Here is a 25,638-nt window from a genome sequence, read left to right as displayed (position 1 = left end):
CCTTGTGCCCTTATAGGCGACCATCACTTCATCAATGGAGTGGATAGGAGTCTCAGGAACTTTCAGGAACTCTCTGGTGACCTTGGTGAAGGGGACTCTCACCTTGAAGAACCGATCTTGGGATGCAGCTGCCTGGTCATTGTCGCTGAAGTGAAGGGAAGATCGAATTGCCTTGAAGCGGTTCCTGGACATGAAGTCTGCAACTTGAGGAATCCTGGTCTTCACGCCCAGAAGTCAACTATGCTAGGGTAGAGGAAACCAGGCCCATGTACACGATGAGGCCAAGGAAAAACCATGAGATCCTCTTCTGACATGTGGAAGTTGCTGCCTACATCCTTCTTGTCTTGAGTACAGGTTGGATTGATACACAATGTGTTCCCTCAATTCAGTTGTGAAGAACTGGGAGAAATATTCATAAGGTTCCCTCAAATAGTCAGGCTTCTGATGAATGAAGTTGGGCAGGGCACGGATATCAATGTCTTCCTTCTTCCATTCATCAGCACGAGACCTCTTAGGGTTAGGCTCACCTTCCTCTTCCATAGGCATCGCTTGAGGGACAACAACATTGACCTTGCGAGCTGAAACAAGAATAAGTAACATTAGTAAAACAGTAAATGTGTGTGTGCGCATGCATGTGTATGTCAAGTGAGTATGCATGTGTGTGCACGTGTATGTCAGTGAGTATGCAAGTAAACAAATAAGTTTTTAAATACCACAATGTTACAAACCATTTAAAGGGCAACAAATTTAAATACCATTATAACAACGAGACTTTTAAATACAATGTTTACAACACATTTCTCTCTCTCTCTCTCTCTCTCTCTCTCTCTCTCTCTCTCTAAGGATGTCTCATACTAACCTCTAGAGTTAGGAGGGTCAAAGGCATCGTCCTGAGTAAGGCCTTCGTCAGGAACGTAGGTAGGGTCGTCATCATCACTGTCAATGTCCAAAGGGCTCACGTCGACATCACTTCCTTCAGCGTCGTCAGGGGCTACCCATGGTACACGTTCCTGAGTCTCCAATGCAGCATTGCGTTGCCCATAAAACATACTGCTTTGAAACTGCAAAAATAAAAAAAAAACAACTTTAAAATCATGTAATGAAAGAAAAATGTAACTTTCCCTAACAAAAACCTATCATTCAATCCCTTGTAAGGTAATAATTTATATGCACATGAGCCTAACATCTATAAATCATCACTATTATATCTAGAAATATTGTTAAAATTATTCACAAATGTCTAAAACAAGCACTAAAAAAAATTACTTGACGTCGTATTCTACTGGCCGTTGTAACCGTTACGGTCCGATACATCCCTCATGGGATGAGCGTGGTCCGCCTAAGAACGACCGAAGTATCCCACAAGGGATCATACTTTTTTTTTTGTCACTACGACACGTCAGTAACACTACACCCTTCAAACCAACATCAAAAGGTAAGTATATCACTAGGCTTCACTATCCCACAGTCACTGTGTGCTTACCATGATTACGAAGTTCGGAGGGGGGGGAAACTTGGAGGTTACTGCGGCACGTCTTCACTGTTTTCCAACTTGCGCACGACTGCGGTGTCTGTCGAAGGCCCTCCAGCTTTTGTGCGAGGGCCTGGCGGCTTCTGATTGGTTGATTCAAAGAGCAGAGGAGTGTAGCTATGAGTTGCCAAAGCGTCAATTTCATACAAGCTCAAACTTGTTCACCACGACTACCCGAAAGTAGCTGTTTTAAAGATCCCAAACGGGATCTCTGGTCATTAAAGGGTTAAGAGTTGGATGGTGTGTGTTTTTTGGGGTGGGTGGTCTCAGTGTTAGGGGGGATGGTGTGTGTGGTTTGGGATGGATGTTTAGTGTTAAATGGTGATGGTGTGTGTATTGGTTGTGTTGTCTCAGTGTTAGGGGTGGATGGTGTGTGTGTTTGGGGTGAGTGTTTAGTGTTAGAGGTGATGGTGTGTGTGTTTGTTTGTGGATGTGTTAGTGTTAGGGTGGTGTGTGTGTGTTTGGGGTTGGGTGGTTTTAGTGGTTTAGCGGGAGTATAGTGTGTGGTGTTGCGGGTGGGTGGTTTTAGTGTTAGGTGGGTGGATGGTGTATTTTTGGTTGTCGGTGTGTTAATTGTTGGGTGGATGATGTGTGTGTGTTTGGGGCTGTGTGGTTTAGTGTTGGGGAGGATGTGGGTGTGTTTGGGGGTGGGTGTTTTAGTGTTTTAGGGGAGGATAGTGTGTGTGCTGGGGGGTGGGTGGTTTAGTGTTAGGGAGATAGTGTGTGTCGTGGGGGGTGTGTGGTTTAGTTTTAGGGGAGGATATTGTGTGTTGTTTTGGGGGGTGGGTGGTTTAGTGTTAGGGGAGGATAGTGTGTGTGTTTGGGGGTGGGTGGTTTAGTGTTAGGGGGATAGTGTGTGTGTTTGGGGGTGGGTGGTTTAGTGTTAGGGGAGGATAGTGTGTGTGTTTGTGGGTGGGTGGTTTAGTGTTAGGGGTGGATGGTGTCTGTGTGTGTGTCGGTGTGTTTAATGTTAGGGTGATGATGTGTGTGTGTTTGGGGTGGGTGGATTTATTGTTAGGGAAGGTAGTGTTGTGTGCTTGGGGGTGGTGGTTTAGTGTTAGGGGAGGATATGTGTGTGTTTGGCGGTGGGTGGTTAGTGTTAGGGTGGATGGTGTATGTGTTTGGTTGTCGGTGTGTTAATGTATATGGGTGGATGATGTGTGTGTGTTTGGGGGTGGTGGTTTATGTTAGGGGAGGATAGTGTGTGTGTTTGGGGTGGTTGGTTTTAGTGTTAGGGGGGGATAGTGTGTTGTTTGGGGTTGGGGTGGTTTAGGGTTAGGGGTGGATGGTGTTTTGTGTTTAGGGGTGGGAGGTTTAGTGTTAGGGGTGATGGTTGTGTGTTTGGGGGTGGTGTTTTATGTTAGGGGTGGATGGTGTGTGTGTTTGGTGTGGGTGGTTTAGTGTTAGGGGTGGATGGTGTGTGTGTTTGGGGGTGGGTGGTTTAGTGTTAGGGGTGGATGGTGTGTGTGTTTGGGGGTGGGGGGTTTAGTGTTAGGGGGGATGGTGTTTGTGTTTAGGGTGGGAGGTTTAGGTTATGGTGGATGGTGTGTGTGTTTGGGTGTGGGTGGTTTAGTGTTAGGGGTGGATTGTGTGTGTGTTTGGGTGTGGGTGGTTTAGTGTTAGGGGTGGATGGTGTGTGTGTTTGGGGGTGGGTGGTTTAGTGTTAGGGGTGGATGGTGTGTGTGTTTGGGGGTGGGTGGTTTAGTGTTAGGGGTGGATGGTGTGTGTGTTTTAGGGGTGGGAGGTTTAGTGTTAGGGGTTGATGGTGTGTGGGTTTGGGTGTGGGTGGTTTAGTGTTAGGGTGATGGTGTTTGTGTTTGGGGTGGGTGGTTTAGTGTTAGGGGTGGATGGTGTGTGTGTTTGGGGGTGGGTGGTTTAGTGTTAGGGGTGGATTGTGTGTGTGTTTGGGGGTGGGTGGTTTAGTGTTAGGGGTGGATGTGTTTGTGTTTTAGGGGGTGGGAGGTTTAGTGTTGGGGTGGATGGGTGTTTTGTGTTTGGGGGTGGTGGGTTTAGTGTTAGGTTGGATGGTGTTTGTTGTTTGGGGTGAGTGGTGTAGTGTTAGGTGTGGATGGTGTTTGTGGTTGGGGGTGAGTGGTGTAGTGTTAGGGGTGGATGTGTTTGTGTTTAGGGTGGGAGGGTTTTAGTGTTAGGGGTGGATGGTGTGTGTGTTTGGGGGTGGGTGGTTTAGTGTTAGGGGTGGATGGTGTTTGTGTTTGGGGGTGGGTGGTTTAGTGTTAGGGGTGGATGGTGTTTGTGTTTGGGGGTGGGTGGTTTAGTGTTATGGGGTGGATGTTGTTTGTGTTTCGGGTGGGTGGTTTAGTGTTAGGTGTGATGGTGTTTGGTGTTGGGGGTGAGTGGTGTAGTGTTAGGTGTGATGGTGTTTGTGTTTGGGGTGAGTGGTGTAGTGTTTAGGGGTGGGATGGTGTTTGTGTTTTAGGGGTGGGAGTTGTGTTTTAGTGTTGGGGTGGATTGGTTTTGTGTTGCGGTGAGTGTTTAGTGTTAGGTGTGGAATGTGTTTGTGTTGGCGGGTGATGGTGTAGTGTTTGGTGTGATGGTGGTTGTGTTTTGGGGGTGATGGTGTAGTGTTAGGGTGTATGGTGTTTGGTTTAGGGTGGAGGGTTAGTGTTAGGGTGGATGGTGTTTGTGTTTGGGTGAGTGTGTGTTGTTAGGGTGGATGGTGTTTGTGTTTAGGGTGGGAGGTTTAGTGTTAGGGGGGGATGGTGTTTGTGTTTTGGGGGTGAGTGGTAGTGTTAGGTGTCGATGTGTTTGTGTTTGGGGGTGTAGGTTTAGTGTTGGGGGGGATGGTGTTTGTGTTTGCGGGGAGTGGTTTAGTGTTAGGTGTGGATGGTGTTTGTGTTTGGGGTGAGTGGTTTCGTGTGTAGGTGTGGATGGTGTTTGTGTTTGGGTGGGTGGTTTTATGTTAGGGGTGGGATGGTGTTGTGTTTGGGGTGGAGGTTTAGTGTTAGGTTGTGATGGTGTTGTGTTTGGGGTGGAGGTTAGTGTTAGGGGTGGATGGTGTTTGTGTTTGGGGGTGAGTGGTTAGTGTTGGTGTGATGGTGTTTGTGTTTGGGGGGGTGGGTGTTTTAGTGTTAGGTGTGGATGGTGGTTGTGTTTTTGGGGGTGGGAAGGTTTAGTGTTAGGGGGTGTGTATGGGTGTTTGTGTTGGGGTGGGAGGTTTTAGTGTTAGTGGTGGATGTTGTTTGTGTTTGGGGGTGGGATGGTTTAGTGTTAGGGGTGATGTGTTTGTGTTTGGGGGTGGTGGTTTAGTGTTAGGTGTGGATGGTGTTTGTGTTTGGGGGTGGGTGGTTTAGTGTTAGGTGTGGATGGTGTTTGTGTTTGGGGGTGGGTGGTTTAGTGTTAGGTGTGGATGGTGTTTGTGTTTGGGGTGGGGGTTTAGTGTTAGGTGTGGATGGTGTTTGTGTTTGGGGGTGGGTGGTTTAGTGTTAGGGGTGGATGGTGTTTGTGTTTGGGGTGGAGTGGTTTAGATGTAGGTGTGGTGGTGTTTGTGTTGTGGGTTGGGTGGTTTGTGTTAGGTGTGGATTGTGGTTTGTGTTTGGGGTGGGAGGTTTTAGTGTTAGGGGTGGATGGTGTTTGTGTTTGGGTGTGGGTGGTTAGTGTTAGGTGTGGATGGTGTTTTGTGTTGGGGGTGGGAGGTTTTAGGTTAGTGGTTGGATGGTGTTTGTGTTGGGGGTGAGTGGTTTATGTTTAGGTGTGGATGGTGTTTGTGTTTGGGGTGGGTGGTTTAGTGTTAGGTGTGGATGGTGTTTTGTGTTTGGGGGTGAGTGGTTTAGTGTTAGGGGTGGATGGTGTTTGTGTTTGGGGGTGGGTGGTTTAGTGTTAGGTGTGGAGGTGTTTGTGTTGTGGGGGGTGGGTGGTTTAGTGTTAGGTGTGATGGTGGTTGTGTTGTGGGGGTGGGTGGTTTAGTGTTTAGGTGTGATGGTGGTTGTGTTTGGGGTGGGTGGTTTAGTGTTAGTGTGGATGGTGGTTGTGTTTGGGGGTGTGGTTTAGTGTTAGGGTGTGGATTGGTGTTGTGTTTGGGGGTGGGTGGTTTAGTGTTAGGTGTGGATGGTGTTTGTGTTTGGGGGTGGGTGGTTTAGTGTTAGGGGAGGATATGTGTGTGTTTGGGGGTGGTTGGTTTAGTGGTAGGGGAGGATAGTGTGTGTGTTTGCGGGTGGTGGTTTAGTGTTAGGGGTGGTGTGTATTGTGTTTGTTGTCGGTGTGTTAAGGTTAGGGGTGGATGATGTGTGTGTGTTTGGGGGTGGGTGGTTTAAGTGTTAGGGGGAGGATAGTGTGTGTTTTTGGGGTGGGTGGTTTAGGTGTTCGGGGTGTGCTGGTGTTTGTGTTTAAGGTGTGTGGTTTAGTGATCGGGTGGATTGGTGTTGTGTTTAGGGGTGGGGATGTTTAGTGTTGGGTGGATGTGTTTGTGTTTGCGGGTGAGTGGGTTTAGTGTGGTAGGTGTTGGATGGTTTTTTGTGTTTGGGGGTGCGTGGTGTATGTTAGGTGTGGATGGTGTTTTCGTGTTTGGGGGTGGGTGGGTTTATGTTCGGGTTGATGGTGTTTGTGTTTGGGGGTGGGGTGGTTTGGTGTTAGTGGTGGATGGTGTTTGTGTTTGGGGGTGGGTGGTTTAGTGTTAGGGGTGGATGGTGTTTGTGTTTGGGGGTGGGTGGTTTAGTGTTAGGTGTGGATGGTGTTTGTGTTTGGGGGTGGGTGGGTTCGTGTTAGGTGTGGATGTTGGTGTGTTTGGGGTGGTGGTTTTAGTGTTAGGTGTGGACTGGTGTTTGTGTTTGGGGGTGAGTGGTTTAGTGTTAGGTGTGGATGGTGTGTGTGTTTGGGGGTGGGTGGTTTAGTGTTAGGGGTGGATGGTGTTTGTGTTTGGGGGTGGGTGGTTTAGTGTTAGTGTGGATGGTTGGTTGTGGTTTGGGGGTGGGTGGTTTAGTGTTGGTGTGGAATGGTGTTTTTGTGTTGGGGGGTGGAAGTGGTTTAGTGTTTAGGTGTGGATGTGGTTGGTTTGGGGTTGGGTGGGTTTAGGTGTTAGGGTGGTGTGTTTGTGTTTGGGGTGGGTGGTGTAGTGTTAGGTGTGGATGGTGGTTGTGTTTGGGGTGGTGGTTAGTGTTAGTGTGATGGTGTTTGTGTTTGGGTGAGTGTTTTAGTGTTAGGTGTGGAAGGGTGGTTGTGTTTGGGGGTGGGTGGGTTTTAGTGTTAGGGGGGATGGTGTTTTGTGTTTGGGGGTGGGTGGGTCTAGTGTTATGTGGATGGTGGTTGTGTTTTGGGGGTTGGGTGGTTTGGTGTTAGTGTGGGATGGTGTTTGTGTTTGGGGGTGAGTGGTTTAGTGTTAGGTGTGGATGGTGTTTGTGTTTGGGGGTGAGTGGTTTAGTGTTAGGTGTGGATGGTGTTTGTGTTTGGGGGTGAGTGGTTTAGTGTTAGGTGTGGATGGTGTTTGTGTTTGGGGGTGAGTGGTTTAGTGTTAGGTGTGGATGGTGTTTGTGTTTGGGGGTGAGTGGTTTAGGTGTTAGTGTGGATGGTGTTTGTGTTTGGGGGTGGGATGGTTTTAGTGTTAGTGTGGAGGGTGTTGTGTTTGGGGTGAGTGGTTTAGTTGTTAGGTTGGATGGTGTTTTGTTTGGGGGTGAGTGGTTTTAGTGTTAGGTGTGGATTGGTGTTTGTGTTTGGGGGTGGTGTTTAGTGTTAGGTGTGGATGGTGTTTGTGTTTGGGGGTGAGTGGTTTAGTGTTAGGTGTGGATTGGTGTTTGTGTTTGGGGGTGGGTGGTTTAGTGTTAGGTGTGGATGGTGTTTGTGTTTGGGGGTGAGTGGTTTAGTGTTAGGGGTGGATGGTGTTTGTGTTTGGGGGTGGGTGGTTTAGTGTTAGGGGTGGATGGTGTTTGTGTTTGGGGGTGAGTGGTTTAGTGTTAGGTGTGGATGGTGTTTGTGTTTGGGGTGGTGGGTTTAGTGTTGGTGTTGGGATGGTGTTTGTGTTTGGGGGTGAGGGTTTAGTGTTAGGTGGGATGGTGTTGTGTTTTTGGGGGTGAGTGGTTTGTGTTAGGTGTGGATGGTGGTGTGTGTTTGGGGGTGGTATTTAGTGTTAGGTGTGGGATGGTGTTTGTGGTTTGGGGGTGAGTGTTTATTGTTAGGTGTTGGATGGTGTTTGTGTTTGGGGGTGGGTGGTTTAGTGTTAGGTGTGGATGGTTTTTTGTGTTTGGGGTGATGGTTTAGTGTTATGGGGTGATGGTGTTGTGTTTGGGGTGGGTTGGTTAGTGTTAGGTTTGGATGGTGGGTTTGTTTTTGGGTGGGTGGTTTAGTGTTAGGTGTGGATGGTGTTTGTGTTTGGGGGGTGGGTGTTTAGGTGGTTTAGGGGTGGTGGTGTGTGTGTTTGGGGGTGGGTGGTTTGTGTTGGTGTGGATGGTGTTTTTGTTTGGGGGTGGTGGTTTAATGTTGGTGTGGATGGTGTTTGTGTTTGGGGGTGAGGTGGTTTGAGTGTTAGGTGTGGATGGTGTTTGTTGTTTGGGGGTGAGTGGTTTTAGTGTTAAGGTGTGGATGGTGTTTTTGTGTTTGGGGGTGAGTGTTTAGTGGTTAGGTGTGAGATGGTGTTTTGTGTTTGGGGTAGTTGTTTAGTGTTAGGTGTGGATGGTGTTTGTTTTGGGGGTGGGTGGTTTTAGTGTTAGGTGGATGGTGTTTTGTGTTTGGGGGGAGTGGTTTAGGGTTAGGTGTGGATGGTTGTTTGTGTGTTGGGGGTGGGTGGTTTTAGTGTTAGGTGTGGATGGGGTTTGTGTTTGGGGGAGTGGTTTTAGTGGTTAGGGTGGTGTGTTTGTGTTTGGGGGTGGGTGTTTAGTGTTTTAGGTGTGGATGGTGTTGTGTTTGGGGGTGGGTGGTTAGTGGTTGTGTGGATGGTGTTTGTGTTGGGGGGTGAGTGTTTAGTGTTAGGGGGGGATGGTGTTGTGTTTTGGGGGTGAGTGGTTTGTGAGTGTAGGTGGATGGTGTTTGTGTTTGGGGGTGGGTGGTTTAGTGTTAGGTGTGGATGGTGTTTGTGTTTGGGGGTGAGTGTTAGTGTTGGGGGATGTGTTTGTGTTTGGGTGAGTGGTTTAGTGTTTAGGGGTGGATGGGGTTTTGTGTTTGGGGGTGAGTGGTTTTAGTGTTAGGTGTGGATGGTGTTTTTGGGGTGTTTTGGGGGTGGGTGGTTTTTAGTGTTAGGTGTGGATGGTGTTTGTGGTTTGGGGGTGAGTGGTTTAAGTGTTAGGTGTGGAGGGTGTTTGTGTTTGGGGTGAGTGGTTTTAGTGTTGGTGTGGGTGGTGTTGTGGGTTTGGGGGTGGGGGGGTTGTGAGTGTAGGTGTGGTTGGTGTTTGTGTTTGGGTGGTGTTTAGGTAGTTGTGGATGGTGTTTGTGTTTGGGTGAGTGTTTAGTGTTAGGGGTGGATGGTGTTTGTGTTTGGGGTTGGGTGGTTTAGTGTTATTGTGGATGTGTTTGTGGTTTGGAGGTGAGTGTGTTTAGTGTTAGGTGTGGATGGTGTTTGTGTGTTTGGGGGTGATGGTTTTAGTGCTTAGGTGTGGATGGTGTTTGTTTTTGGGGTGGGTGGTTTAGAGTGTTAGGTTGTGGGTTGTGTTTGTGTTTTGGGGGGGTGGTTTAGTGTTAGGTGTGATGGGTGTTTGGTGTTTGGGGGTGGTGTGGTTTAGTGTTAGGGGTGGATTGTGGTTGTGTTTGGGGGGTGTTTAGTGTTAGGTGTGGATGTGTTTTTTGTTTGGTGGTGGGTGGTTTAGTGTTCGGGGTGGTGGTGTTGTTGTTTGGGGGTTGGGTGGTTTCGTGTTAGGGGTGGATGGTGTTTGTGTTTTGGGGGTGAGTGGTTTAGTGTTAGGTGTGGATGGTGTTTGTGTTTGGGGGTGAGTGGTTTAGTGTTAGGTGTGGATGGTGTTTGTGTTTGGGGGTGAGTGGTTTTAGTGCTATGTGTGGCTGGTGTTTTGTGTTTGGGGGGGTGGAGTGGTATTAGTGTTAGGTTGTGGAAGGGTGTTTGTGTTTGGGGGTGAGTGGTTTTAGTGTTGAGGTGGGGATGGTGTTTGTAGTTTTGGGGTGAGTGGTTTAGTTTTAGTGTGGATGGTGTTTGTGTTTGGGGTGAGTGGTTTAGAAGTGTTAGGGGTGGATGGTGTTTTGTGTTTGGGGGTGGTGTTAGTGTTAGGTGTGGATGGTGTGTGTGGTTTTGGGGGTGGGTGGTTTTAGTGTTAGGGGTGGATGGTGTTTGTGATTGGGGGGGTGGGTGGTTTTAGTGGTATTGGGTGTATGGTGTTTGTTGATTGGGGGTGGGTGGTTTTGTGTTAGGGGGGGATGGTGTGTGTGTTGGGGTGGGTGGTTTATGTTAGGGGGGGATATGTGTGTGTTTTTGGGGGTGGGTGGTTTTAGTGTTAGGGGTGGATTTGTGTGTGTTTGGGGGTGGGTGGTTTTAGTGGTTAGGGGCGGATGGTATTTGTGTTTTGTGGGGGTTGGGTGGCTTAGTGTTAGGGGGAATGGTATGTGTGTTTGGGGTGGGTGGCTTAGTGTTAGGGGGGGGATGGATGTGTGTTTGGGGTTGTTGGCTTAGTTTAGGGGGGGATGGTATGTGTGTTTGGGGGTGGGTGGCTTAGTGTTAGGGGGGGATGGTATGGGTGTTTGGGGGTGGTTGGTTAGTGTTAGGGGGGGATTGGTAATGTGTGTTTTTGGGGTGGGGTGGTTTATTGGTTAGGGGGGGCATGGATGTGTGTTTGGGGGTGGGTGGTTTTAGTGTTAGGGGGGATGGTATGTTGTTGGGGGGTGGTGTTTAGTGTTAGGGGGATGGTATGTTTGTTTGGGGGGTGGGTGGTCTTAGTGTTAGGGGGGGATGGTATGTGTTTTTGGGGTGGGGTGGTTTACGTGTTAGGAGGGGGCTGTATGTTGTTTTGGGGGTGGTGCTTACTTTGTTATGGGGGGCTGGTATGTGTGTTTGGGGGTGGGTGGTTTGTGTGTGGGGGGATGGTATGTGGGTGTTGGGGGTGGTGGCTTGTGTTAGGGTGGGGATGGTATGTGTGTTTGGGGGTGGGTGGCTTAGTGTTTCGGGGGGGATGGTATGTGTTTTTTGGGGTGGGTGGCTTATTGTTAGGGGGGGATGGTAGTGGTGTTTGGGGGTGGGTGTCTTAGTGTTAGGGGGGATTGATGTGTGTTGGGGGTGGGTGGCTTAGTGTTAGGGGTGGAATGGTATGTGTGTTTGGGGGTGGGTGCTTAGTGTTAGGGTGGGATGGTATGTGTGTTTGGGGGTGGTGGTGTATGTTGGGGGGGTGGTATGTGTGTTTGGGGTGGGTGGCTTTACGTGTTAGGGGGGGGATTTGTATGTGTTTTGGGGTGGTGGTTTAGTGTTGGGGGGGATGGTATGTTTGTTTGGGGTGGGTGGTTTTGGTGTTAGGGGGGATGGTCTGTGTGTTTTGGGGGGTGGTGGTTTAGTGTTAGGGGGGGATGGTATGTGTGTTTTGGGGGTGGGTGTTCAGTGTTAAGGGGGATGGTATGTGTGTTGGGGGTGGGTGCTTAGTGTTTCGGGGGGGATGGTATGTGTGTTTTGGGGTGGGTGGTTTTCTGTTAGGTGGGACTGTATGTGTGGTTGGGGGTGGGTGCTTCGTGTTAGGGGGGATGGTAATGTTTGTTTGGGGTTGGTTGGTTTAGTGTTTCGGGGGGATGGTAGTGTTTTGGGGTGGGTGTTTAGTGTTAGGGGGGGATGGTGTGATGTGTTGGGGGTGGGTGGTTTAGTGTTAGAGGTGGGGATGGTGTTGTGTTGGGGTGGGTGGTTTAGTGTTAGGGGGGGAATGGTATGTGTGTTTGGGGGGGGGGGTGGTTTAGTGTTAGGGGGGGATGGTTGTGTGTTTGGGGGTGGGGTGGTTTAGTGTTGGGGGGATGGTGTGTGTGTTTGGGGGGAGGTGGTTTAGTGTTAGGGGTGGATAGTGTGTGTGTTGGGGGTGGTTGGTTTTAGTGTTGGGGGGATGGTATGTGTGTTTGGGGTGGGTGGTTTCGAGTGTTAGGGGGGGATGGTATGGTGGTTTTGGGGTGGGTGGTTTAGTGTTTAGGGGGGGATGGTTGTGTGGTGTTAGGGGTGGATGGTTTTAGTGTAAGGGGGGGCTTGTGTGTGTGGTTTGGGGGTGGGTGGTTCTAGTGTTCGGGGGGATGGTATGTGTGGTTTGGGGGTGGGTGGTTTGAGTGTTAGGGGGGCTGGTGTTGTGTTTGGGGGTGGGTGGTTTAGTTGTAAGGGTGACTGTGTGTGTGTTTTTGGGGGTGGGTGGTTTCGTGTTAGGGGGGATGGTGTGTGTGTTGGGTGGTGGGTGGTTTCGTGTTACGGGGGTGGATGTGTGTGTGTTGGGTGGGTGGTTTTCGTGTTCGGGGGGGATGGGTGGTGTGTGTTGGGGGGGTGGGTGGTTTAAGTGTTAGGGGGGGCTGGTATGTGTGGTTTGGGGGGGGTGGTTTCGTGTTCGGAGGGGATGGTTGGTGTGTGGGGGTGGGTGGTTTGTGTTAGGGGGGGATGGTATGTGTGGTTTTGGGGGTGGGTGGTTTAGTGTTCGGTGGGGATGGTGTGGTGTGTTTGGGGGTGTGGGTGTTTTAGTGTAAGGGGGAATGGTGTTTGTTTGGGGGTGGGTGGTTTCGTGTTAGGGGGATGGTGTGTTTGTTGGGGGGTGGGTGGTTTTAGTGTTAGGGGGGATGGTGTGTGTGGTTTGGGGTGGGTGTTTAGTGTTAGGGGGGATGGTGTGTGTGTTTTGGGGGTGGGTGGTTTAGTGTTAGGGGGGGATGGTGTGTGTGTTTGGGGGTGGGTGGTTTAGTGTTAGGGGGGGATGGTGTGTGTGTTTGGGGGTGGGTGGTTTAGTGTTAGGGGTGGATGGTGTGTGTGTTTGGGGGTGGGTGGTTTAGTGTTAGGGGGGGATGGTACTGGTGTGTTTGGGGGATGGGTGGTTTAGTGTAGGGGGGGATGGTATGTTTGTTTGGGGTGGTTGGTTTAGTGTTAGGGGGATGGTGTGTGGGGTGTGGTGGGTGGTTTTAGTGTAAGGGTGGTGGTGTGTGTGTTTGGGTGGGTTGGTTTAGTGTTAGGGGGGATGGTGTTGTGTGTTGGGGTGGTGGTTTAGTGTTAGGGTGGATGGTGTGTGTGTTGGGGGGGTGGGTGGTTTAGTGTTAGGGGGGGATGGTGTGTGTTGTTTGGGGGTGGGTGGTTTAGTGTAGGGGGGGATGGTGTGTGTGTTTGGGGTGGGTTGGTTTAGTGTTAGGGGGGGATGGTGTGTTTGTTGGGGGTGGGTGTTTAGTGTTAGGGGGGGATGGTGTGTGTGTTTGGGGGTGGGTGGTTTAGTGTTAGGGGGGATGGTGTGTGTGTTTGGGGGTGGGTGGTTTAGTGTTAGGGGTGGATGGTGTGTGTGTTTGGGGGGTGGGTGGTTTAGTGTTAGGGGATGGTGTGTGTGTTGGGGGGTGGGTGGTTTAGTGTTAGGGGTGGATGGTGTGTGTGTTTTGGGGGTGGGTGGTTTAGTGTTAGGGGGGGATGGTGTGTGTGTTGGGGGTGGTGGTTTAGTGTAATGGGGGGATGGTGCTGTGTTTTTGGGGTGGGTGGTTTAGTGTTAGGGGGGGATGGTATGTGTGTTGGGGGTGGGTGTTTTTAGTGTTAGGGGGGATGGTGTGTGTGTTGGGAGGTGGTGTTTAGTGTTAGGGGGGGGATGGTGTGTGTGTTTGGGGGTGGGTGGTTTAGTGTTTAGGGGGGGATGGTGGTGTGTTGGGGGTGGTGGTTTAGTGTTAGGGGGGATTGGTGTGTGTTTGGGGGTTGGGTGGTTTAGTGTTAGGGTGGATGGTGTGTGTGTTGGGGGTGGGTGGTTTAGTGTTAGGGTGGATGGTGTGTGTGTTGGGGGTTGGTGGTTTAGTGTTAGGGGGGGATGGTGTGTGTGTTTGGGGGTGGGTGGTTTAGTGTTAGGGGGATGGTATGTGTGTGGGGGGGTGGGTGGTTTAGAGTGGAGGGGGATGGTGTGTGTGGTTGGGGGGTGGTGGTTTAGTGTTTAGGAGGGGATAGTGTGTGTGTTTGGGGTGGGTGTTTAGGTGTTAGGGGTGGATGGTGTGTGTGTTTGGGGGTGGGTGGTTTAGTGTTAGGGGTGGATGGTGTGTGTGTTTGGGGGTGGGTGTTTAGTGTTAGGGGTGGATGGTGTGTGGTTGGGGGGGTGGGGTGGTTTTAGTGGTTGGGTGGATGGTGTGTGTGTTGGGGGGTGGGTGGTTTAGTGTTAGGGTGGATGGTGTGTGTGTTGGGGGTGGGTGGTTTAGTGTTAGGGTGGATGGTGTGTGGTTGGGGGTGGTGGGTGGTTTAGTGTTAGGGGTGGATGGTGTGTGTGTTTGGGGGTGGGTAGGTTTAGTGTTTCATTCGTGTTGGATGGTGTGTGGTGTTTGGGGTGTGTGGTTTAGTGTTTTAGGGGGGGATGTGTGTGTGTTGGGGGTGGTGGTTTAGTTGTTAGGTGTGGATTTTGTGTGTTTTTGGGGGTGAGTGGTTTAATGTTAGGGGGGATGGTGTGTGGTTTGGGGGTGGGTGTGTTAATGATAGGGGGGATGGTGTGTGTGTTTGGGGGTGGGTGGTTTAGGGTTAGGGGGGGCTTTTGTATGTGTTTGGGGGTGGGTGGTTTAGTGTTCGGGGGGGATGGTGCTGTGTGTTTGGGGGTCGTGGTTTCGTGTTCGGGGGGGATGGTACAGTAGTGTTTGGGCTGTGTGGCTTAGTGTTCGGGGGGGATGGTATGTGTGTTTGGGATAGTTGGTGGCTTCGTGTTCGGGGGGATGGTATGTGTGTTTGGGGTGGGTGGCTCGTGTAGGGGGGGATGTATGTGTGTTTGGGGTGGGTGGCTTAGTGTCGGGGGGATGGTCTGTGGTTTGGGGGGTGCTAGTGTTCGGGGGGGCTGGTATGTGTGTTTTTGGGGTGGGTGGTTTCGTGTGGGGGGATGGTCCGGTGTGTTTTGGGGGTGGGTGGCTTTAGTGTAGGGGGGATGGTATTTGTGTTTGGGTGGGTGGTTTAGTGTTAGGGGGGGCTGGTACTGTGTGTTTGGGGGGGTGGTGGTTTAGTGTTTGGGGGGGAATGGTATGTGTGTTGAGGGGGTGGGTGGTTTACAATTGTTCTGGGGGGATGGTATGTTGTGTTTGGGGTGGTGGTTTAGTGTTCGGGGGGGCTGGTATGATGTGTTTGGGGGGGTGGGTGGCTTCGTGTTCGGGGGGATGGTCATGTGTGTTTGGGGGTGGTGGTTTAGTGTTCGGGGGGCTTGTGTGTGTGTTGGGGGGTGGGTGGTTTCGTGTTCGGGGGGCTGGTAATGCTGTGTTTGGGGGTGGGTGTTTACGTGTTCGGGGGGCTGGTCTTGTGTCTTGGGGGTTGGGTGGTTTCAGTTTTAGGGGGGAGCTGGTGTGTGGTTGGGGTGTGGTGGGTTTCGTGTTATGGGGGGCTGTGTGGTGTTGGGGGGTGGGTGGTTTAGTGTTCGGGGGGTCTGTGTGTGTGTTGGGGGGTGGTGGGGTCGTGTTTCTGGGGGCTGGTGTGTGTGTTGGGGGTGGGTGGTTTTCGTGTTCGGGGTGGCTTTGTGTGTGTTTGGGGATGGGTGTTAACGTGTTCGGGGTGGCTTTCTGTGTGTTTTTGGGGGTGGTGGGGTCGGTGTTAGGGAGGGGATGGGTGTGTGTTTGGGGGTGGGTGGGTTCGTGTATCGAGTGGATTTTTGTGTGTGTTATGGGGTGGGTGGGTTTAGTGTTCGGGGGGCTGGTCGTGTTTTTGGGGGTGGGTGGTTTCGTGTTCTGGGGGGATGGTTGTGTGTGTTGGGGGGGTTGGGTGTGGTTTTCGTGATTCGGGGTGGCTGGTGTGTGTGTTGGGGGGTGGGTGGTTCTCGTTTTCGAGGGGGGATGGTCTGTGTTGTTTGGGGGGGTGGTTTGTGTTCGGGGGGGCTGGTGTGTGTGTTGGGGGGTGGGTGGTTTCGTGTTCGGGGAGGGCCTGGTCTGATGTGTTTTAGGGGGTGGGTGGATTTCGTGTTCGGGGGGGCTGTGTGTGTGTTGCTTGGTGGGATGTTTACGTGTTACGGGGGGGCTGGTCGGTTTGGTTTGGGGGTGGGTGGTTTCGTGTTTCGGGGTGGATGGTGTGATGTTTTGGGGGGTGGTGAGTTTCCTTGTATCGGGGGGCTTGTCTGTGTGTTTGGGGGTGGGTGGTCTGTTCGGGGAGGGGCTGTGTGTGTGTTGCTGGTTGGGTGGTTTCGTCGTTTACGGTGGGGCTGGTCTGTGTGTTTGGGGGTGGAGTGGTTTCGTGTTCTGGGGGGCTGTGTGTGGTGTTGGGGGGTGGGTGGTTTTCGTGTTACGGGGGGGCTGGTCTGTGTGTTTGGGGGTGGGTGGTTATCGTGTTCGGGGGGGCTGGTGTGTGTGGTTGCTGGTTGGGTGGTTTCGTGTTTCGAAGGGAGGGCTGGTCTGTGTGTTTGGGGGTGTGTGGTTTCGTGTTCGGGGGGCTGGTGTGTGTGTTGGGGGGGGTGGGGTGTTCTGTTGGGGGGGCTGGTCTGTGTGTTTGGGGTGGTGGTTTCGTGTTCGGGGGGCTGGTGTGTGTGTGCTGGGTGGTGGGTTAGGGTTAGGGGGGGGCTGGTCTGCGTGTGTTTGGGTGGGTGGTTTCGTGTTAGGGGGGCTGGGTGTGTGTTTGGGGGGTGGGTGGTTTCGTGTTCGGGGGGGATGGTATGTGTGTTGGGGGTGTGTGGGTTCGTGTTTCGGGGGGGCCTGGTGTGTGTGTTTGCTGGGTGGGGTGGTTTCGTGTTCGGGGGGGCTGGTCGTGTGTTTGGGGGTGGTGGTATTCGTGTTAGGGTGGCTGGTGTTGTGTTTGGGGGTGGGTGGTTTCGTGTTTTCGGCGGGGGCTGGTCCTGTGTGTTTGGGGTGGGTGGTTTGTGTTCGTGGGGGCTGGTGTTGTGTGTTGGGGGGTAGGGTGGTTTCGTGTTCGGGGGGCTGTCTGTGTGTTTGGGGGTGGTGGTTTCGTGTTCGGGGGGCCTGGTGTGTGTGATTGCTGGGTTGGTGGTTTCTGTTCGGGGGGGCTGTCTGTGTGTTTTGGGGGTGGGTGGTTTCGTGTTCGGGGGGGGCGGGTGTGTGTGTTGGGGGTGGGTGGTTTCGTGTCCGGGGGGGCTGGTGTGTGTGTTTGGGGTGGGTGTTTCGTGTTCGGGGGGGCTGGTCTGTTGGGTTGGGGGGTGAGGTGGTTTCGTGTTCGGGGGGGCTGCGTCTTGTTTTGGGGGTGGGGGGTTTCGTGTTCTTCGGGGTGGCTGGTGTAGGTGTGTTGGGGGGCTGGGTGGTTTCGTGTTCGGGGGGCTGGTGTGTGTGTGGGGGGTGGGTGGTTTCGTGTTCGGGGAGGCTCGTCTTGTGTTGGGGGGTGGGTGGTTTCGTTGTTCGGGGGGGCCTGGCGTGTGTGGTTGGGGGGTGGGTGGTTTCGTGTTCTGGGGGGCTGGGTCTGTTGTTGGGGTGGGTGGTTTTAGTGTTCGGGTGGTTGTGTGTGTGTTGGTGGGTGGGTGGTTTCGTGTTCGGGTTGCTTTTGTGTGTGTATTGGGGTTGTGTGGTTTCTGTTCGGGGGCTGGTCCTTGTGTTTTGGGGTTGGGTGGTTCGTGTTCGGGGGGCTGGTGTGTGTAGTTGGGGTGGGTGTTTCGTGTTTTCGGGGTGGCTGGTGTGATGTGTTGGGGGTGGGTGGTTTCTTGTTTCGGGGGGGCTGGTATGTGGTTTGGGGGTGGTGGTTGCCGTGTCGGGGGGGCTGGTGTGTGTGGTTGGGGGGTGGGTGTTTCGTGGTCGGGGGGGCGCTGGCTGTGTGTGTTGCTGGGGGGGTGGTTTCGTGTTCTGGGGGCTGGTCTAGTGTTTTGGGTGGGTGGTTTCGTGTTTCGGGGGGCTGGTGTGTGTGTTGGGGGGTGGGTGGTTTCGTGTCCGGTGGCGAGATGGTGTGTGTGTTTGGGGGTGGGTGGTTCCGTGTTCGGGGGCTGGTCTTTGTTTGGGGGGTGGGTGGTTTCGTGTTCGGGGGGGCTGTCGTGTGTTGGGGGTGGTTGGTTTAGTGTTCGGGGGGCTGGTGGTGTGTGTTGGGGGTGGGTGGTTTCACTGTTCGGGGGGCTCTGTTGTGTTTGGTGGTGGGATGTTTCGTGTTCGGGTGCTGGTGTGGTGTTGGGGGTGGGTGGTTTTCGTGTTCTGGGTGGCCTGGTGTTGTGTTGGGGGAGTGGGTGGTTTCGTGTTCGGGGTGGCTGTGTGTGTGTTTGGGGGTGGGTGGTTTCGTGTTCGGGGTGGAGGTGTGTGGTGTTGTGGGGTGGGTGTTTAGTGTTTCGGGTGGCTGGTGTGTGTGTTGGGTGGGTGGTTTAGTGTTTCGTGGTGGGGGGCCTTGGTGTGTTGTTGGGGGGGTGGGTGGTTTCGTGTTTTCGGGGTGGCTGGTGTGTGTGTTTGGGTGGGTGGTTTCGTGTTCGGTTTGGATGGTGTGTGTGTTTGGGGAGTGGGTGTTACTAGTTCGGGGGGCTTGGTGTGTGGTGTTTGGGGGTGGAGTGGTTTCTGTTCGGGTTGGATTTTTGTGTGTGTTTGGGTGTGGGTGGTTTACTGTTCGGGCGGGGGGCTGGTGTTTGTGTGTGGGGTGTGGTTTTTTTTCTGTTCTGGGGGATGAGTGTGGTGTGTTTGGGGTGGTGGTTTTCGTGGTAGGGGGCTGGTCCATGTGTGTTTGGGGGTGCGTGGTTTTTGTGTTCGGCCGGGGGGGCTGTCTGTGTGGTTTGGGGCGTTGGGTGGCTTCGTGTTTACGGGGGGGATGGTATGTGTGTTTTGGGGGTGGTGGCTTAGTGGTTAGGGAGGGGCTGGTATGTGTGTTTTGGGGGTGGGTGCTTCGTGTTCGGGGGGAGATGGTAGGTGGTTATGGGGGTTCGGTGGCCGTTAGTGTTTAGGGGGGATGGTATGTGTGTTTTTTGGGGTGGTGGGTTAGTGTTAGGGGGGCTCGTATGTGTGTTTTGGGGGTGGGTGCTAGTGTTAAGGGGGGACATGTACTTTGTGTTTGGGGTGGGTGGTTTAGTGTTAGGGGGGATGGTATGTGTGTTTGTGGGGTGGGTGGTTTCGTGGTTCGGGGGGGATGGTCTTTGTGTTTGGGGGGTGGGTGGTTTAGTGTGGGGGGGAGGGTATGTGTGTTTGGGGGTGGTGGTTTGAGGTTAGGGGGGGATGGTATGTGTGTTGGGGGTGGTGGTTAGTGGTTCGGGGGGCTGGTATTTGTGTTTGGGGTGGTTTTTTTTTTTGGTTTGCGTGTTCGGGTGGTGCTGGTGTAGTGTGGTGGGGTGGGTGGTTCGTGTTCGGGGGGCCTGGGCTGTGGGTTTAGGGGGTGGGTGGTTAGTGTTTATCGGGGCGGGATGGTCTGTGTGTTTGGGGGTGGGGTTTCCGTGTTAGGGGGGGCTGGTGTGTGTTGGGGGTGGGTGGTTTCGTGTTCGGGGGGGCTGGTGGTGTGATGTTGGGGTGGTGTTTCGTGTCGGGGGTGATGGTGTGTGTTTGGGGGGTGGGTGGTTTCGTGTTCGGGGGGATGGTGTGTGTGTTGGGGGGTGTGTGGTTTTAGTGTTTAGGGTGGGCTGGGTGTGTGTTGGGTGGTGGGTGGTTTCGTGTTAGGGGGGGCTGTGTGTGGTGTTTTGGGGTGGGTGTTTCGTGTTGGGGTGGATTTTGTGTGTGTTTGGGGGTGGGTGGTTCGTGGTCGGGGGGGCTGGTCGGTTGTTTGGGGGTGGGTGGTTTCGTGGTCGGGGGGGCTGGTCTGTGTGTTTGGGTGGGTGGTTTGATGTTCCGGGAGGGGCTGGTGTGTGTGTTAGGGGTGGGTGGTTTCGTGTTCGGGGGGGCTGTGTGTGTGTCGTTGGGAGGGTGGTGTTTCGTGTTCGGGGTGGCTGGTGTGTGTGTTGGGGGGTGGGTGGGGTTCGTGTTCGGGGGGCTGGTGTGTGTTTGGGGGTGGTGGGTTTCGTTGTCGGGGTGCTTGTGTGTGTGTTGGGGGTGGGTGGTTTCGTGTTCGGGGGGGCTTGTGTGTGTTGTTTGGGGTGGTGGTTTCCGTGTTCGGGGTGGCTGGTGTGTGGTGTTTGGGGTGGTTGTTTCGTGTTTGGGGGGGAACTGGTGTGCGTGTTTGGGGGATGAGGTGGTTTCAGTGTTCGGGGGCTGGTGTGCGTGTTTTGGGTGGCTGGTGTGTGTGTTGGGGTGAGGTGTTTCGTGTTCGGGGGGGGCTGGTTTGGTGTTATTTTGGGGGTGGGTGGTTTACGTGTTCCTGGGTGGCATGGTGTGTGTTTTTGGGGGTGGGTGTTTACGTGGTTAGGGGGGGGTGGTGTGTGTGTTTGGGGGTGGGTGGTTTCGTGTTCGGGTGATGGTGTGTGTGTTTGTGGTGGGTGGTTACGTGTTTAGGGGTGATTGTGCCTGTGTTTTCGGGTGGGTGGTTTAGTGTTCGGGGGGAATGGTGTGTGTGTTTGGTGTGGTGGTTTCGTGTTGACGGGGTGATGGTGTTGTGGTGTTTTGGGGGTTGGGTGGTTTAGTGTTAGGGGGGATGTTTGTTTGTGTTTGGGGTTCGTGGTTTAGTGTTTAGGGGGGGAATGGTATGTGTGTTTGGGGGTGGGTGCTTAGTGTTTTAGGGGGGTATTGTGTTGTGTGTTTGGACGGTGGGTGGTTTAGTGTTATGGGTGGATGGTGTGTGTGTTTTGGGGGTGGTGGTTTTGTTGTTAGGGGGGATGTTGTGTGTGTTTGGGGGGTGGAGTGGTTTAGTAGTTCAGGGGAGATGTTGTGTGTGTTTGGGGTGGGTGGTTTAGTGTTAGGGGGGGATGGTGTGTGTGTTTGGGGGTGGGTGGTTTAGTGTTAGGGGTGGATGGTGTATGTGTTAGGGGGTGGGTGTGTTAGTGTTAGGGGTGGATGGTCGTCTTTAGAAGACATCTTCACAACAATCTTCGCACTCGCAATCGTCACAACTGCAATCCTCAAATAAGTCGCAATCATCACAACTGCAATCCTCAAATAAGTTGCAATCATCACAACTGCAATCCTCAAATAAGTTGCAATCGTCACAGCTGCAATCTTCAAAGAGGTTGCAATCTTCGCAGCTGCAATTTTCAAAGAGGTTGCAATCTTCACAGCTGCAATTTTCAAAGAGGTTGCAATCTTCGCAGCTGCAATTTTCAAAGATGTTGCAATCTTCACAGCTGCAATTTTCAAAGACGTTGCAGTCTTCACAACTACAATTCTCAAAGACGTTGCAATCTTCACAACTGCAATTTTCAAAGACATTGCAATCTTCGCAGCTGCAATTTTCAAAGACATTGCAATCTTCGCAGCTGCAATTTTCAAAGATGTTGCCGTCATCGCCAAAACAGTTACAGAAACCATTATCAGTGCCACCACAATTAAATAAACCACTGTTATTAGTCCCACCACAGTTCCCACAATTGAAAAACCCACTGTTATCAGTCCCACCACAGTTCCCACAATTGAAAAACCCACTGTTATCAGTCCCACCACAGTTCCCACAATTGAAAAACCCACTGTTATTAGTCCCACCACAGTTCCCACAATTGAAAAACCCACTGTTATCACTAACTGCCATTCACCCCCTTACCCAACATTAAAAAAGTCCACTGAAATTATACTGTTATCACTGCCACCACCCTTACAACAATTGAAAAACCCACTGTTATCACTGCCACCACCCTTACAACAATTGAAAACCCCACTGTTATCACTGCCATCACCCTTACAACAATTGAAAAATCCACTGTTATCACTGCCATCACCCTTACAAATTTTCGGAAAGAATCCACTGTTATCACTGCCATCACGTTTACAAATTTTTGGTAAGAATCCACTGTTATCACTGCCATCACGTTTACAAATTTTTGGTAAGAATCCATGTTTATCACTGCCATTCAGTTTACAAATTTTTGGAAGACATTTATCATGCCATCACGTTTACAAATTTTTGGTAAGAATCCACTGTTATCACTTCCATCATCACGTTTACAAATTTTCGGAAAGAATCCACTGTTATCACTGCCATCACGTTTACAAATTTTTGGAAAGAATCCACTCCTATCCCCACTTCCATCTCGTCCTCCACCTCCTTTTTCATTAAATCCTCGGTCCCTTCCTCCTCCCCTTTCCCTTGAGAGCTTGTTTGTTCTGTCCCTGCCTCTTACTTTTGGTTCCTTGGATCCTACTTTTTGGTTCCTTTGGATCCTTGACTCTCGCTTTTGGTTCCTTTGGATCCTTGACTCTCGCCTTTGGTTCCTTTTGATCCTTGACTCTCGCCTTTGGTTTCTTTGGATCCTTGACTCTCGCCTTTGGTTCCTTTGCTTTCCTGCCTCCACCCTTTTCTCTCTTCGCTCTACCTCTTCTTTGCTTATCTCCTTTGATTCTCTTTTTTTTGGGCGGTTTTGGAACTTTAGGATTTTTAGGCTTTTTAGGCTTTATAGGCTTTCTTCCTGCATCCTGGGGCGGGGGTCGTAATGCTGGCCTAAACCTATCAACCCCAACCCAAGGTAATCTATATCCATTTTGATATTCAGGCTGAGGCCAATTATATTGAGGCCAGTAATCTGGAGATTGGAGTGAATTTTGTGGATCAACTGGAGGCTTTTGCCTTGGAGGCTCAGCCTGACCCCTGGGCTGCAGCCTGATGGGCCTGTTTGTTTGAGGTCTGGGCTGATGCCTGATTGGCCTGTTTGCTTGAGCTGGGGGCTGATGCCTTGTGGGTTCGTATGCAGAAGCCCTGTCCTGCGGCTTGGTGGGCAGCTTGTATGCTGGAGATGATGCCCCAGTCAAAGCCCCTTGCTGCGGTCTGATGGGCTTGTTTGCTTGAGCCCTAGGCTGATCCCTGATGGGCTCGTATGCAGGAGCCCTAGCCTGTGGCCTGGTGGGCAGCTTGTATGCTGGAGATGATGCCCCAGTCAAAGCCCCTTGCTGCGGTCTGATGGGCTTGTTTGCTTGAGCCCTAGGCTGATCCCTGATGGGCTCGTATGCAGGAGCCCTAGCCTGTGGCCTGGTGGGCAGCTTGTATGCTGGAGATGATGCCCCAGTCAAAGCCCCTTGCTGCGGTCTGATGGGCTTGTTTGCTTGAGCCCTAGGCTGATCCCTGATGGGCTCGTATGCAGGAGCCCTAGCCTGTGGCCTGGTGGGCAGCTTGTATGCTGGAGATGATGCCCCAGTCAAAGCCCCTTGCTGCGGTCTGATGGGCTTGTTTGCTTGAGCCCTAGGCTGATCCCTGATTGGGCTCGTATGCAGGAGCCCTAGCCTGTGGCCTGGTGGGCAGCTTGTATGCTGGAGATGATGCCCCAGTCAAAGCCCCTTGCTGCGGTCTGATGGGCTTGTTTGCTTGAGCCCTAGGCTGATCCCTGATGGGCTCGTATGCAGGAGCCCTAGCCTGTGGCCTGGTGGGCAGCTTGTATGCTGGAGATGATGCCCCAGTCAAAGCCCCTTGCTGCGGTCTGATGGGACTGTTTGCTTGAGCCCTAGGCTGATGCCTGATGGGCTCGTACGCAGAAGCCCTGGACTGCGGCCTGGTGGGTGGCTTGTATGCTGGAGACGTGGCCCCTGTCAGACCCCTGGGCTGCAGCAAGGGCCCAGCTGGAGCCCTTGGCCGTGGCAAGTCCTCAGCCCATGCCCTAGGCCGTGGCAAGTCCTCAGCCAGTTCTCTTGGCCGAGGCAAGGATCCAGTCAGACCCCTGGGTTGCGGCGAGACCTCAGGCAGTACCCTAGGCCGTGGCAAGGAGTCAGGCAAAGGCCTGGGGTCCAGCCTGAGGCGCTCGTATCCTAGAGTCTGGGTCACCCGAGGGACCAGAATATTGGTCTCTTGCTGATAAGAGGTCCGTGGCCTGGGCAGCTGAGAGATCAGAAAATCGATATCGTCGTCTAGATTATAGGGCAGCCGTGGCTTGGTCACCCGAGAGACAGAAATGCCGGTATCGGCCTGATAACCAGCCCGTGGCCTAGTCAACGGAGGGACCGGAATATCGGTCTTTCCCTGATAACCAGCCCGTGGCCTAGTCACCGGAGGGACTGGAATATCAGTCTTTCCCTGATAACCAGCCCGTGGCCTAGTCACCGGAGGGACTGGAATATCAGTCTTTCCCTGAAAACCAGCCCGTGGCCTAGTCACCGGAGGGACTGGAATATCAGTCTTTCCCTGGAAACCAGCCCGTGGCCTAGTCACTGGAGGGACTGGAATATCAGTCTTTCCCTGAAAACCAGCCCGTGGCCTAGTCACCGGAGGAACCGGAATATCGGTCTCTTGCTGAAAACCAGCCCGTGGCCTAGTCGCCGAGTGGCCACTGGGAGGTATCAGTCTTTCCCTGGAAACCAGCCCGTGGCCTAGTCACCGGAGGGACTGGAATATCAGTCATTCCCTGATAACCAGCCCGTGGCCTAGTCACCGGTGGAACCGGAATATCGGTCTCTTGCTGATAAGAGGTCCGTGGCCTCGGCAGCTGAGAGATCAGAATATCAATATCGTCGTCTAGATAATAGGGCAGCCGTGGCTTGGTCACCTTAGAGACAGAAATGCCGGTCTCGGCCTGATAACCAGCCCGTGTCCTAGTCACTGGAGGGACCGGAATAACAGTCTCTTGCTGATAAGAGGGCCGTGGCCTGGTCAGCTGAGAGACCGGAATTTGCTCCATGTGAGTTAATACATAATTTAATACTATCTTCTGTAGTCCTGCACATTCAGGAAATAAAGGAGGGGGGGTGGGGGAAAGGTGGAATGGGGGGGGGAAAGGGGAATAATGGATTCAAAAAGGGCATGGGAGAGATTGGTGGGAAGGTGGAAGGAAGGGGAAAGGGAATAGGAATTCAGGAATAGGAGAGGGGGATGGGGGAAGGGGTGGAAGGTGGTGGGAAGGGAATAGAATTCAAAGGAATAAGGAAGGAGATGGAGGAGGTGGAGAGGAGGAAAGGGAATAGAATTCAGGAATAAGGAGAGATGGGGAAGGTGGAAGTGGAGGGGAAAGAATGATTCAGGAATAGGAGAGATGGAGGTGGATGGAGAGGGGAAAGGGAATAGAATTCAGGATAGGAGGAGGTGGCAGGTGGAGTGTGGGAGGGAATAGAATTCAGGAATAGGAGAGATGGAGGAAGGTGGAGAGGGGGAAACGGGAATAGGATCAGGAATAGGAGAGATGGAGGAAGTGGAGTGGAGGGAGGGAATGAATTCAGGAATAGGAGAGATGGAGGTGGAGAGGGGGAAAAAAATTCAGGAATAGGAGGAGTGGAGGAGTGGATGGAGAGGGAAAGGGAATAGAATTCAGGAATAGGAGAGATGGAGGAAGGTGGAGAGGGGGAAAGGGAATAGAATTCAGGAATAGGAGAGATGGAGGAAGGTGGAGAGGGGGAAAGGGAAAAGAATTCAGGAATAGGAGAGATGGAGGAAGGTGGAGAGGGGGAAAGGGAAAGAATTCAGGAATAGGAGAGATGGAGGAAGGTGGAGAGGGGGAAAGGGAATAGAATTCGGAAGGAGAGAGGAGAATTGGTAGAGGGGGAAAGGGAATAGAAATTCAGGAATAGGAGAGATGGAGGAGGTGGAGGGGAGGAGAGATTCAGGAATAGGAGAGATGGAGGAAGGTGGAGAGGGGAAAGGGAAGGGAAAATAGAATTCAGGAATAGAGAGATGAAGGAAGGTGGAGAGAGGATGGAGAATCAGGAATTATAGGAGAGAGGAGGAAGGTGGAGAGGGGAAAGGGTGGAAGATGGAGGGATTGGTGGAGAATTCAGGAATAGGAGAGATGGAGGAAGGTGGAGATTGAGGAATGGAGATGGAGGAATAGGAGAAGAATTGGAAGGAGTGGAGGAAGGTGGAGAGGGGGAAAGGGAAATAAGGAATAGGAGAGATGGAGGAAGGTGGAGAGGGGGAAAGGGAATAGAATTCAGGAATAGGAGAGATGGAGGAAGGTGGAGAGGGGGAAGGGAATAGAATTCAGGAATAGGAGATGGAGGAAGGTAGGAGAGGGAATAGAATTCAGAATAGGAGAGATGGAGGAAGGTGGAGAGGGAAAGGGAATAGAATTCAGGATAGGAGAGATGGAGGAAGGTGGAGAGAGGGATAGAATTCAGGAATAGGAGAGATGGAGGAAGGTGGAGAGGGGGAAAGGGATAGAATTCAGAATAGGAGAGATGGAGGAAGGTGGAGAGGGGGGAAGGGA

At 52.4% G+C, this 25,638-nt stretch overlaps 1 protein-coding gene across 1 annotated transcript in view; it reads right to left on the bottom strand.

Annotated features, from left to right (window-relative positions):
- Positions 1-243: 243 nt before the first annotated feature.
- Positions 244-25,638, bottom strand: part of LOC135199683 (uncharacterized) — a 26,569-nt gene continuing 1,174 nt past the window's right edge. Inside the window, exons 2-3 of the mRNA XM_064227838.1 lie at positions 860-1,061; positions 244-578 (exon numbers count right to left, since the gene is read on the bottom strand). Coding sequence (XP_064083908.1) covers positions 244-578; positions 860-1,061 — 537 coding nt within the window. The remainder of the gene's footprint in view (positions 579-859; positions 1,062-25,638) is intronic.

This window comes from Macrobrachium nipponense, chromosome 26 (genome assembly GCF_015104395.2).
Source record: "Macrobrachium nipponense isolate FS-2020 chromosome 26, ASM1510439v2, whole genome shotgun sequence".
In the NCBI taxonomy this organism is placed as follows: Eukaryota; Metazoa; Arthropoda; class Malacostraca; order Decapoda; family Palaemonidae; genus Macrobrachium; species Macrobrachium nipponense.
The sequence above is the reverse complement of the archived record's forward strand: the minus strand, read 5'-3'. Positions and strand labels throughout refer to the sequence as shown.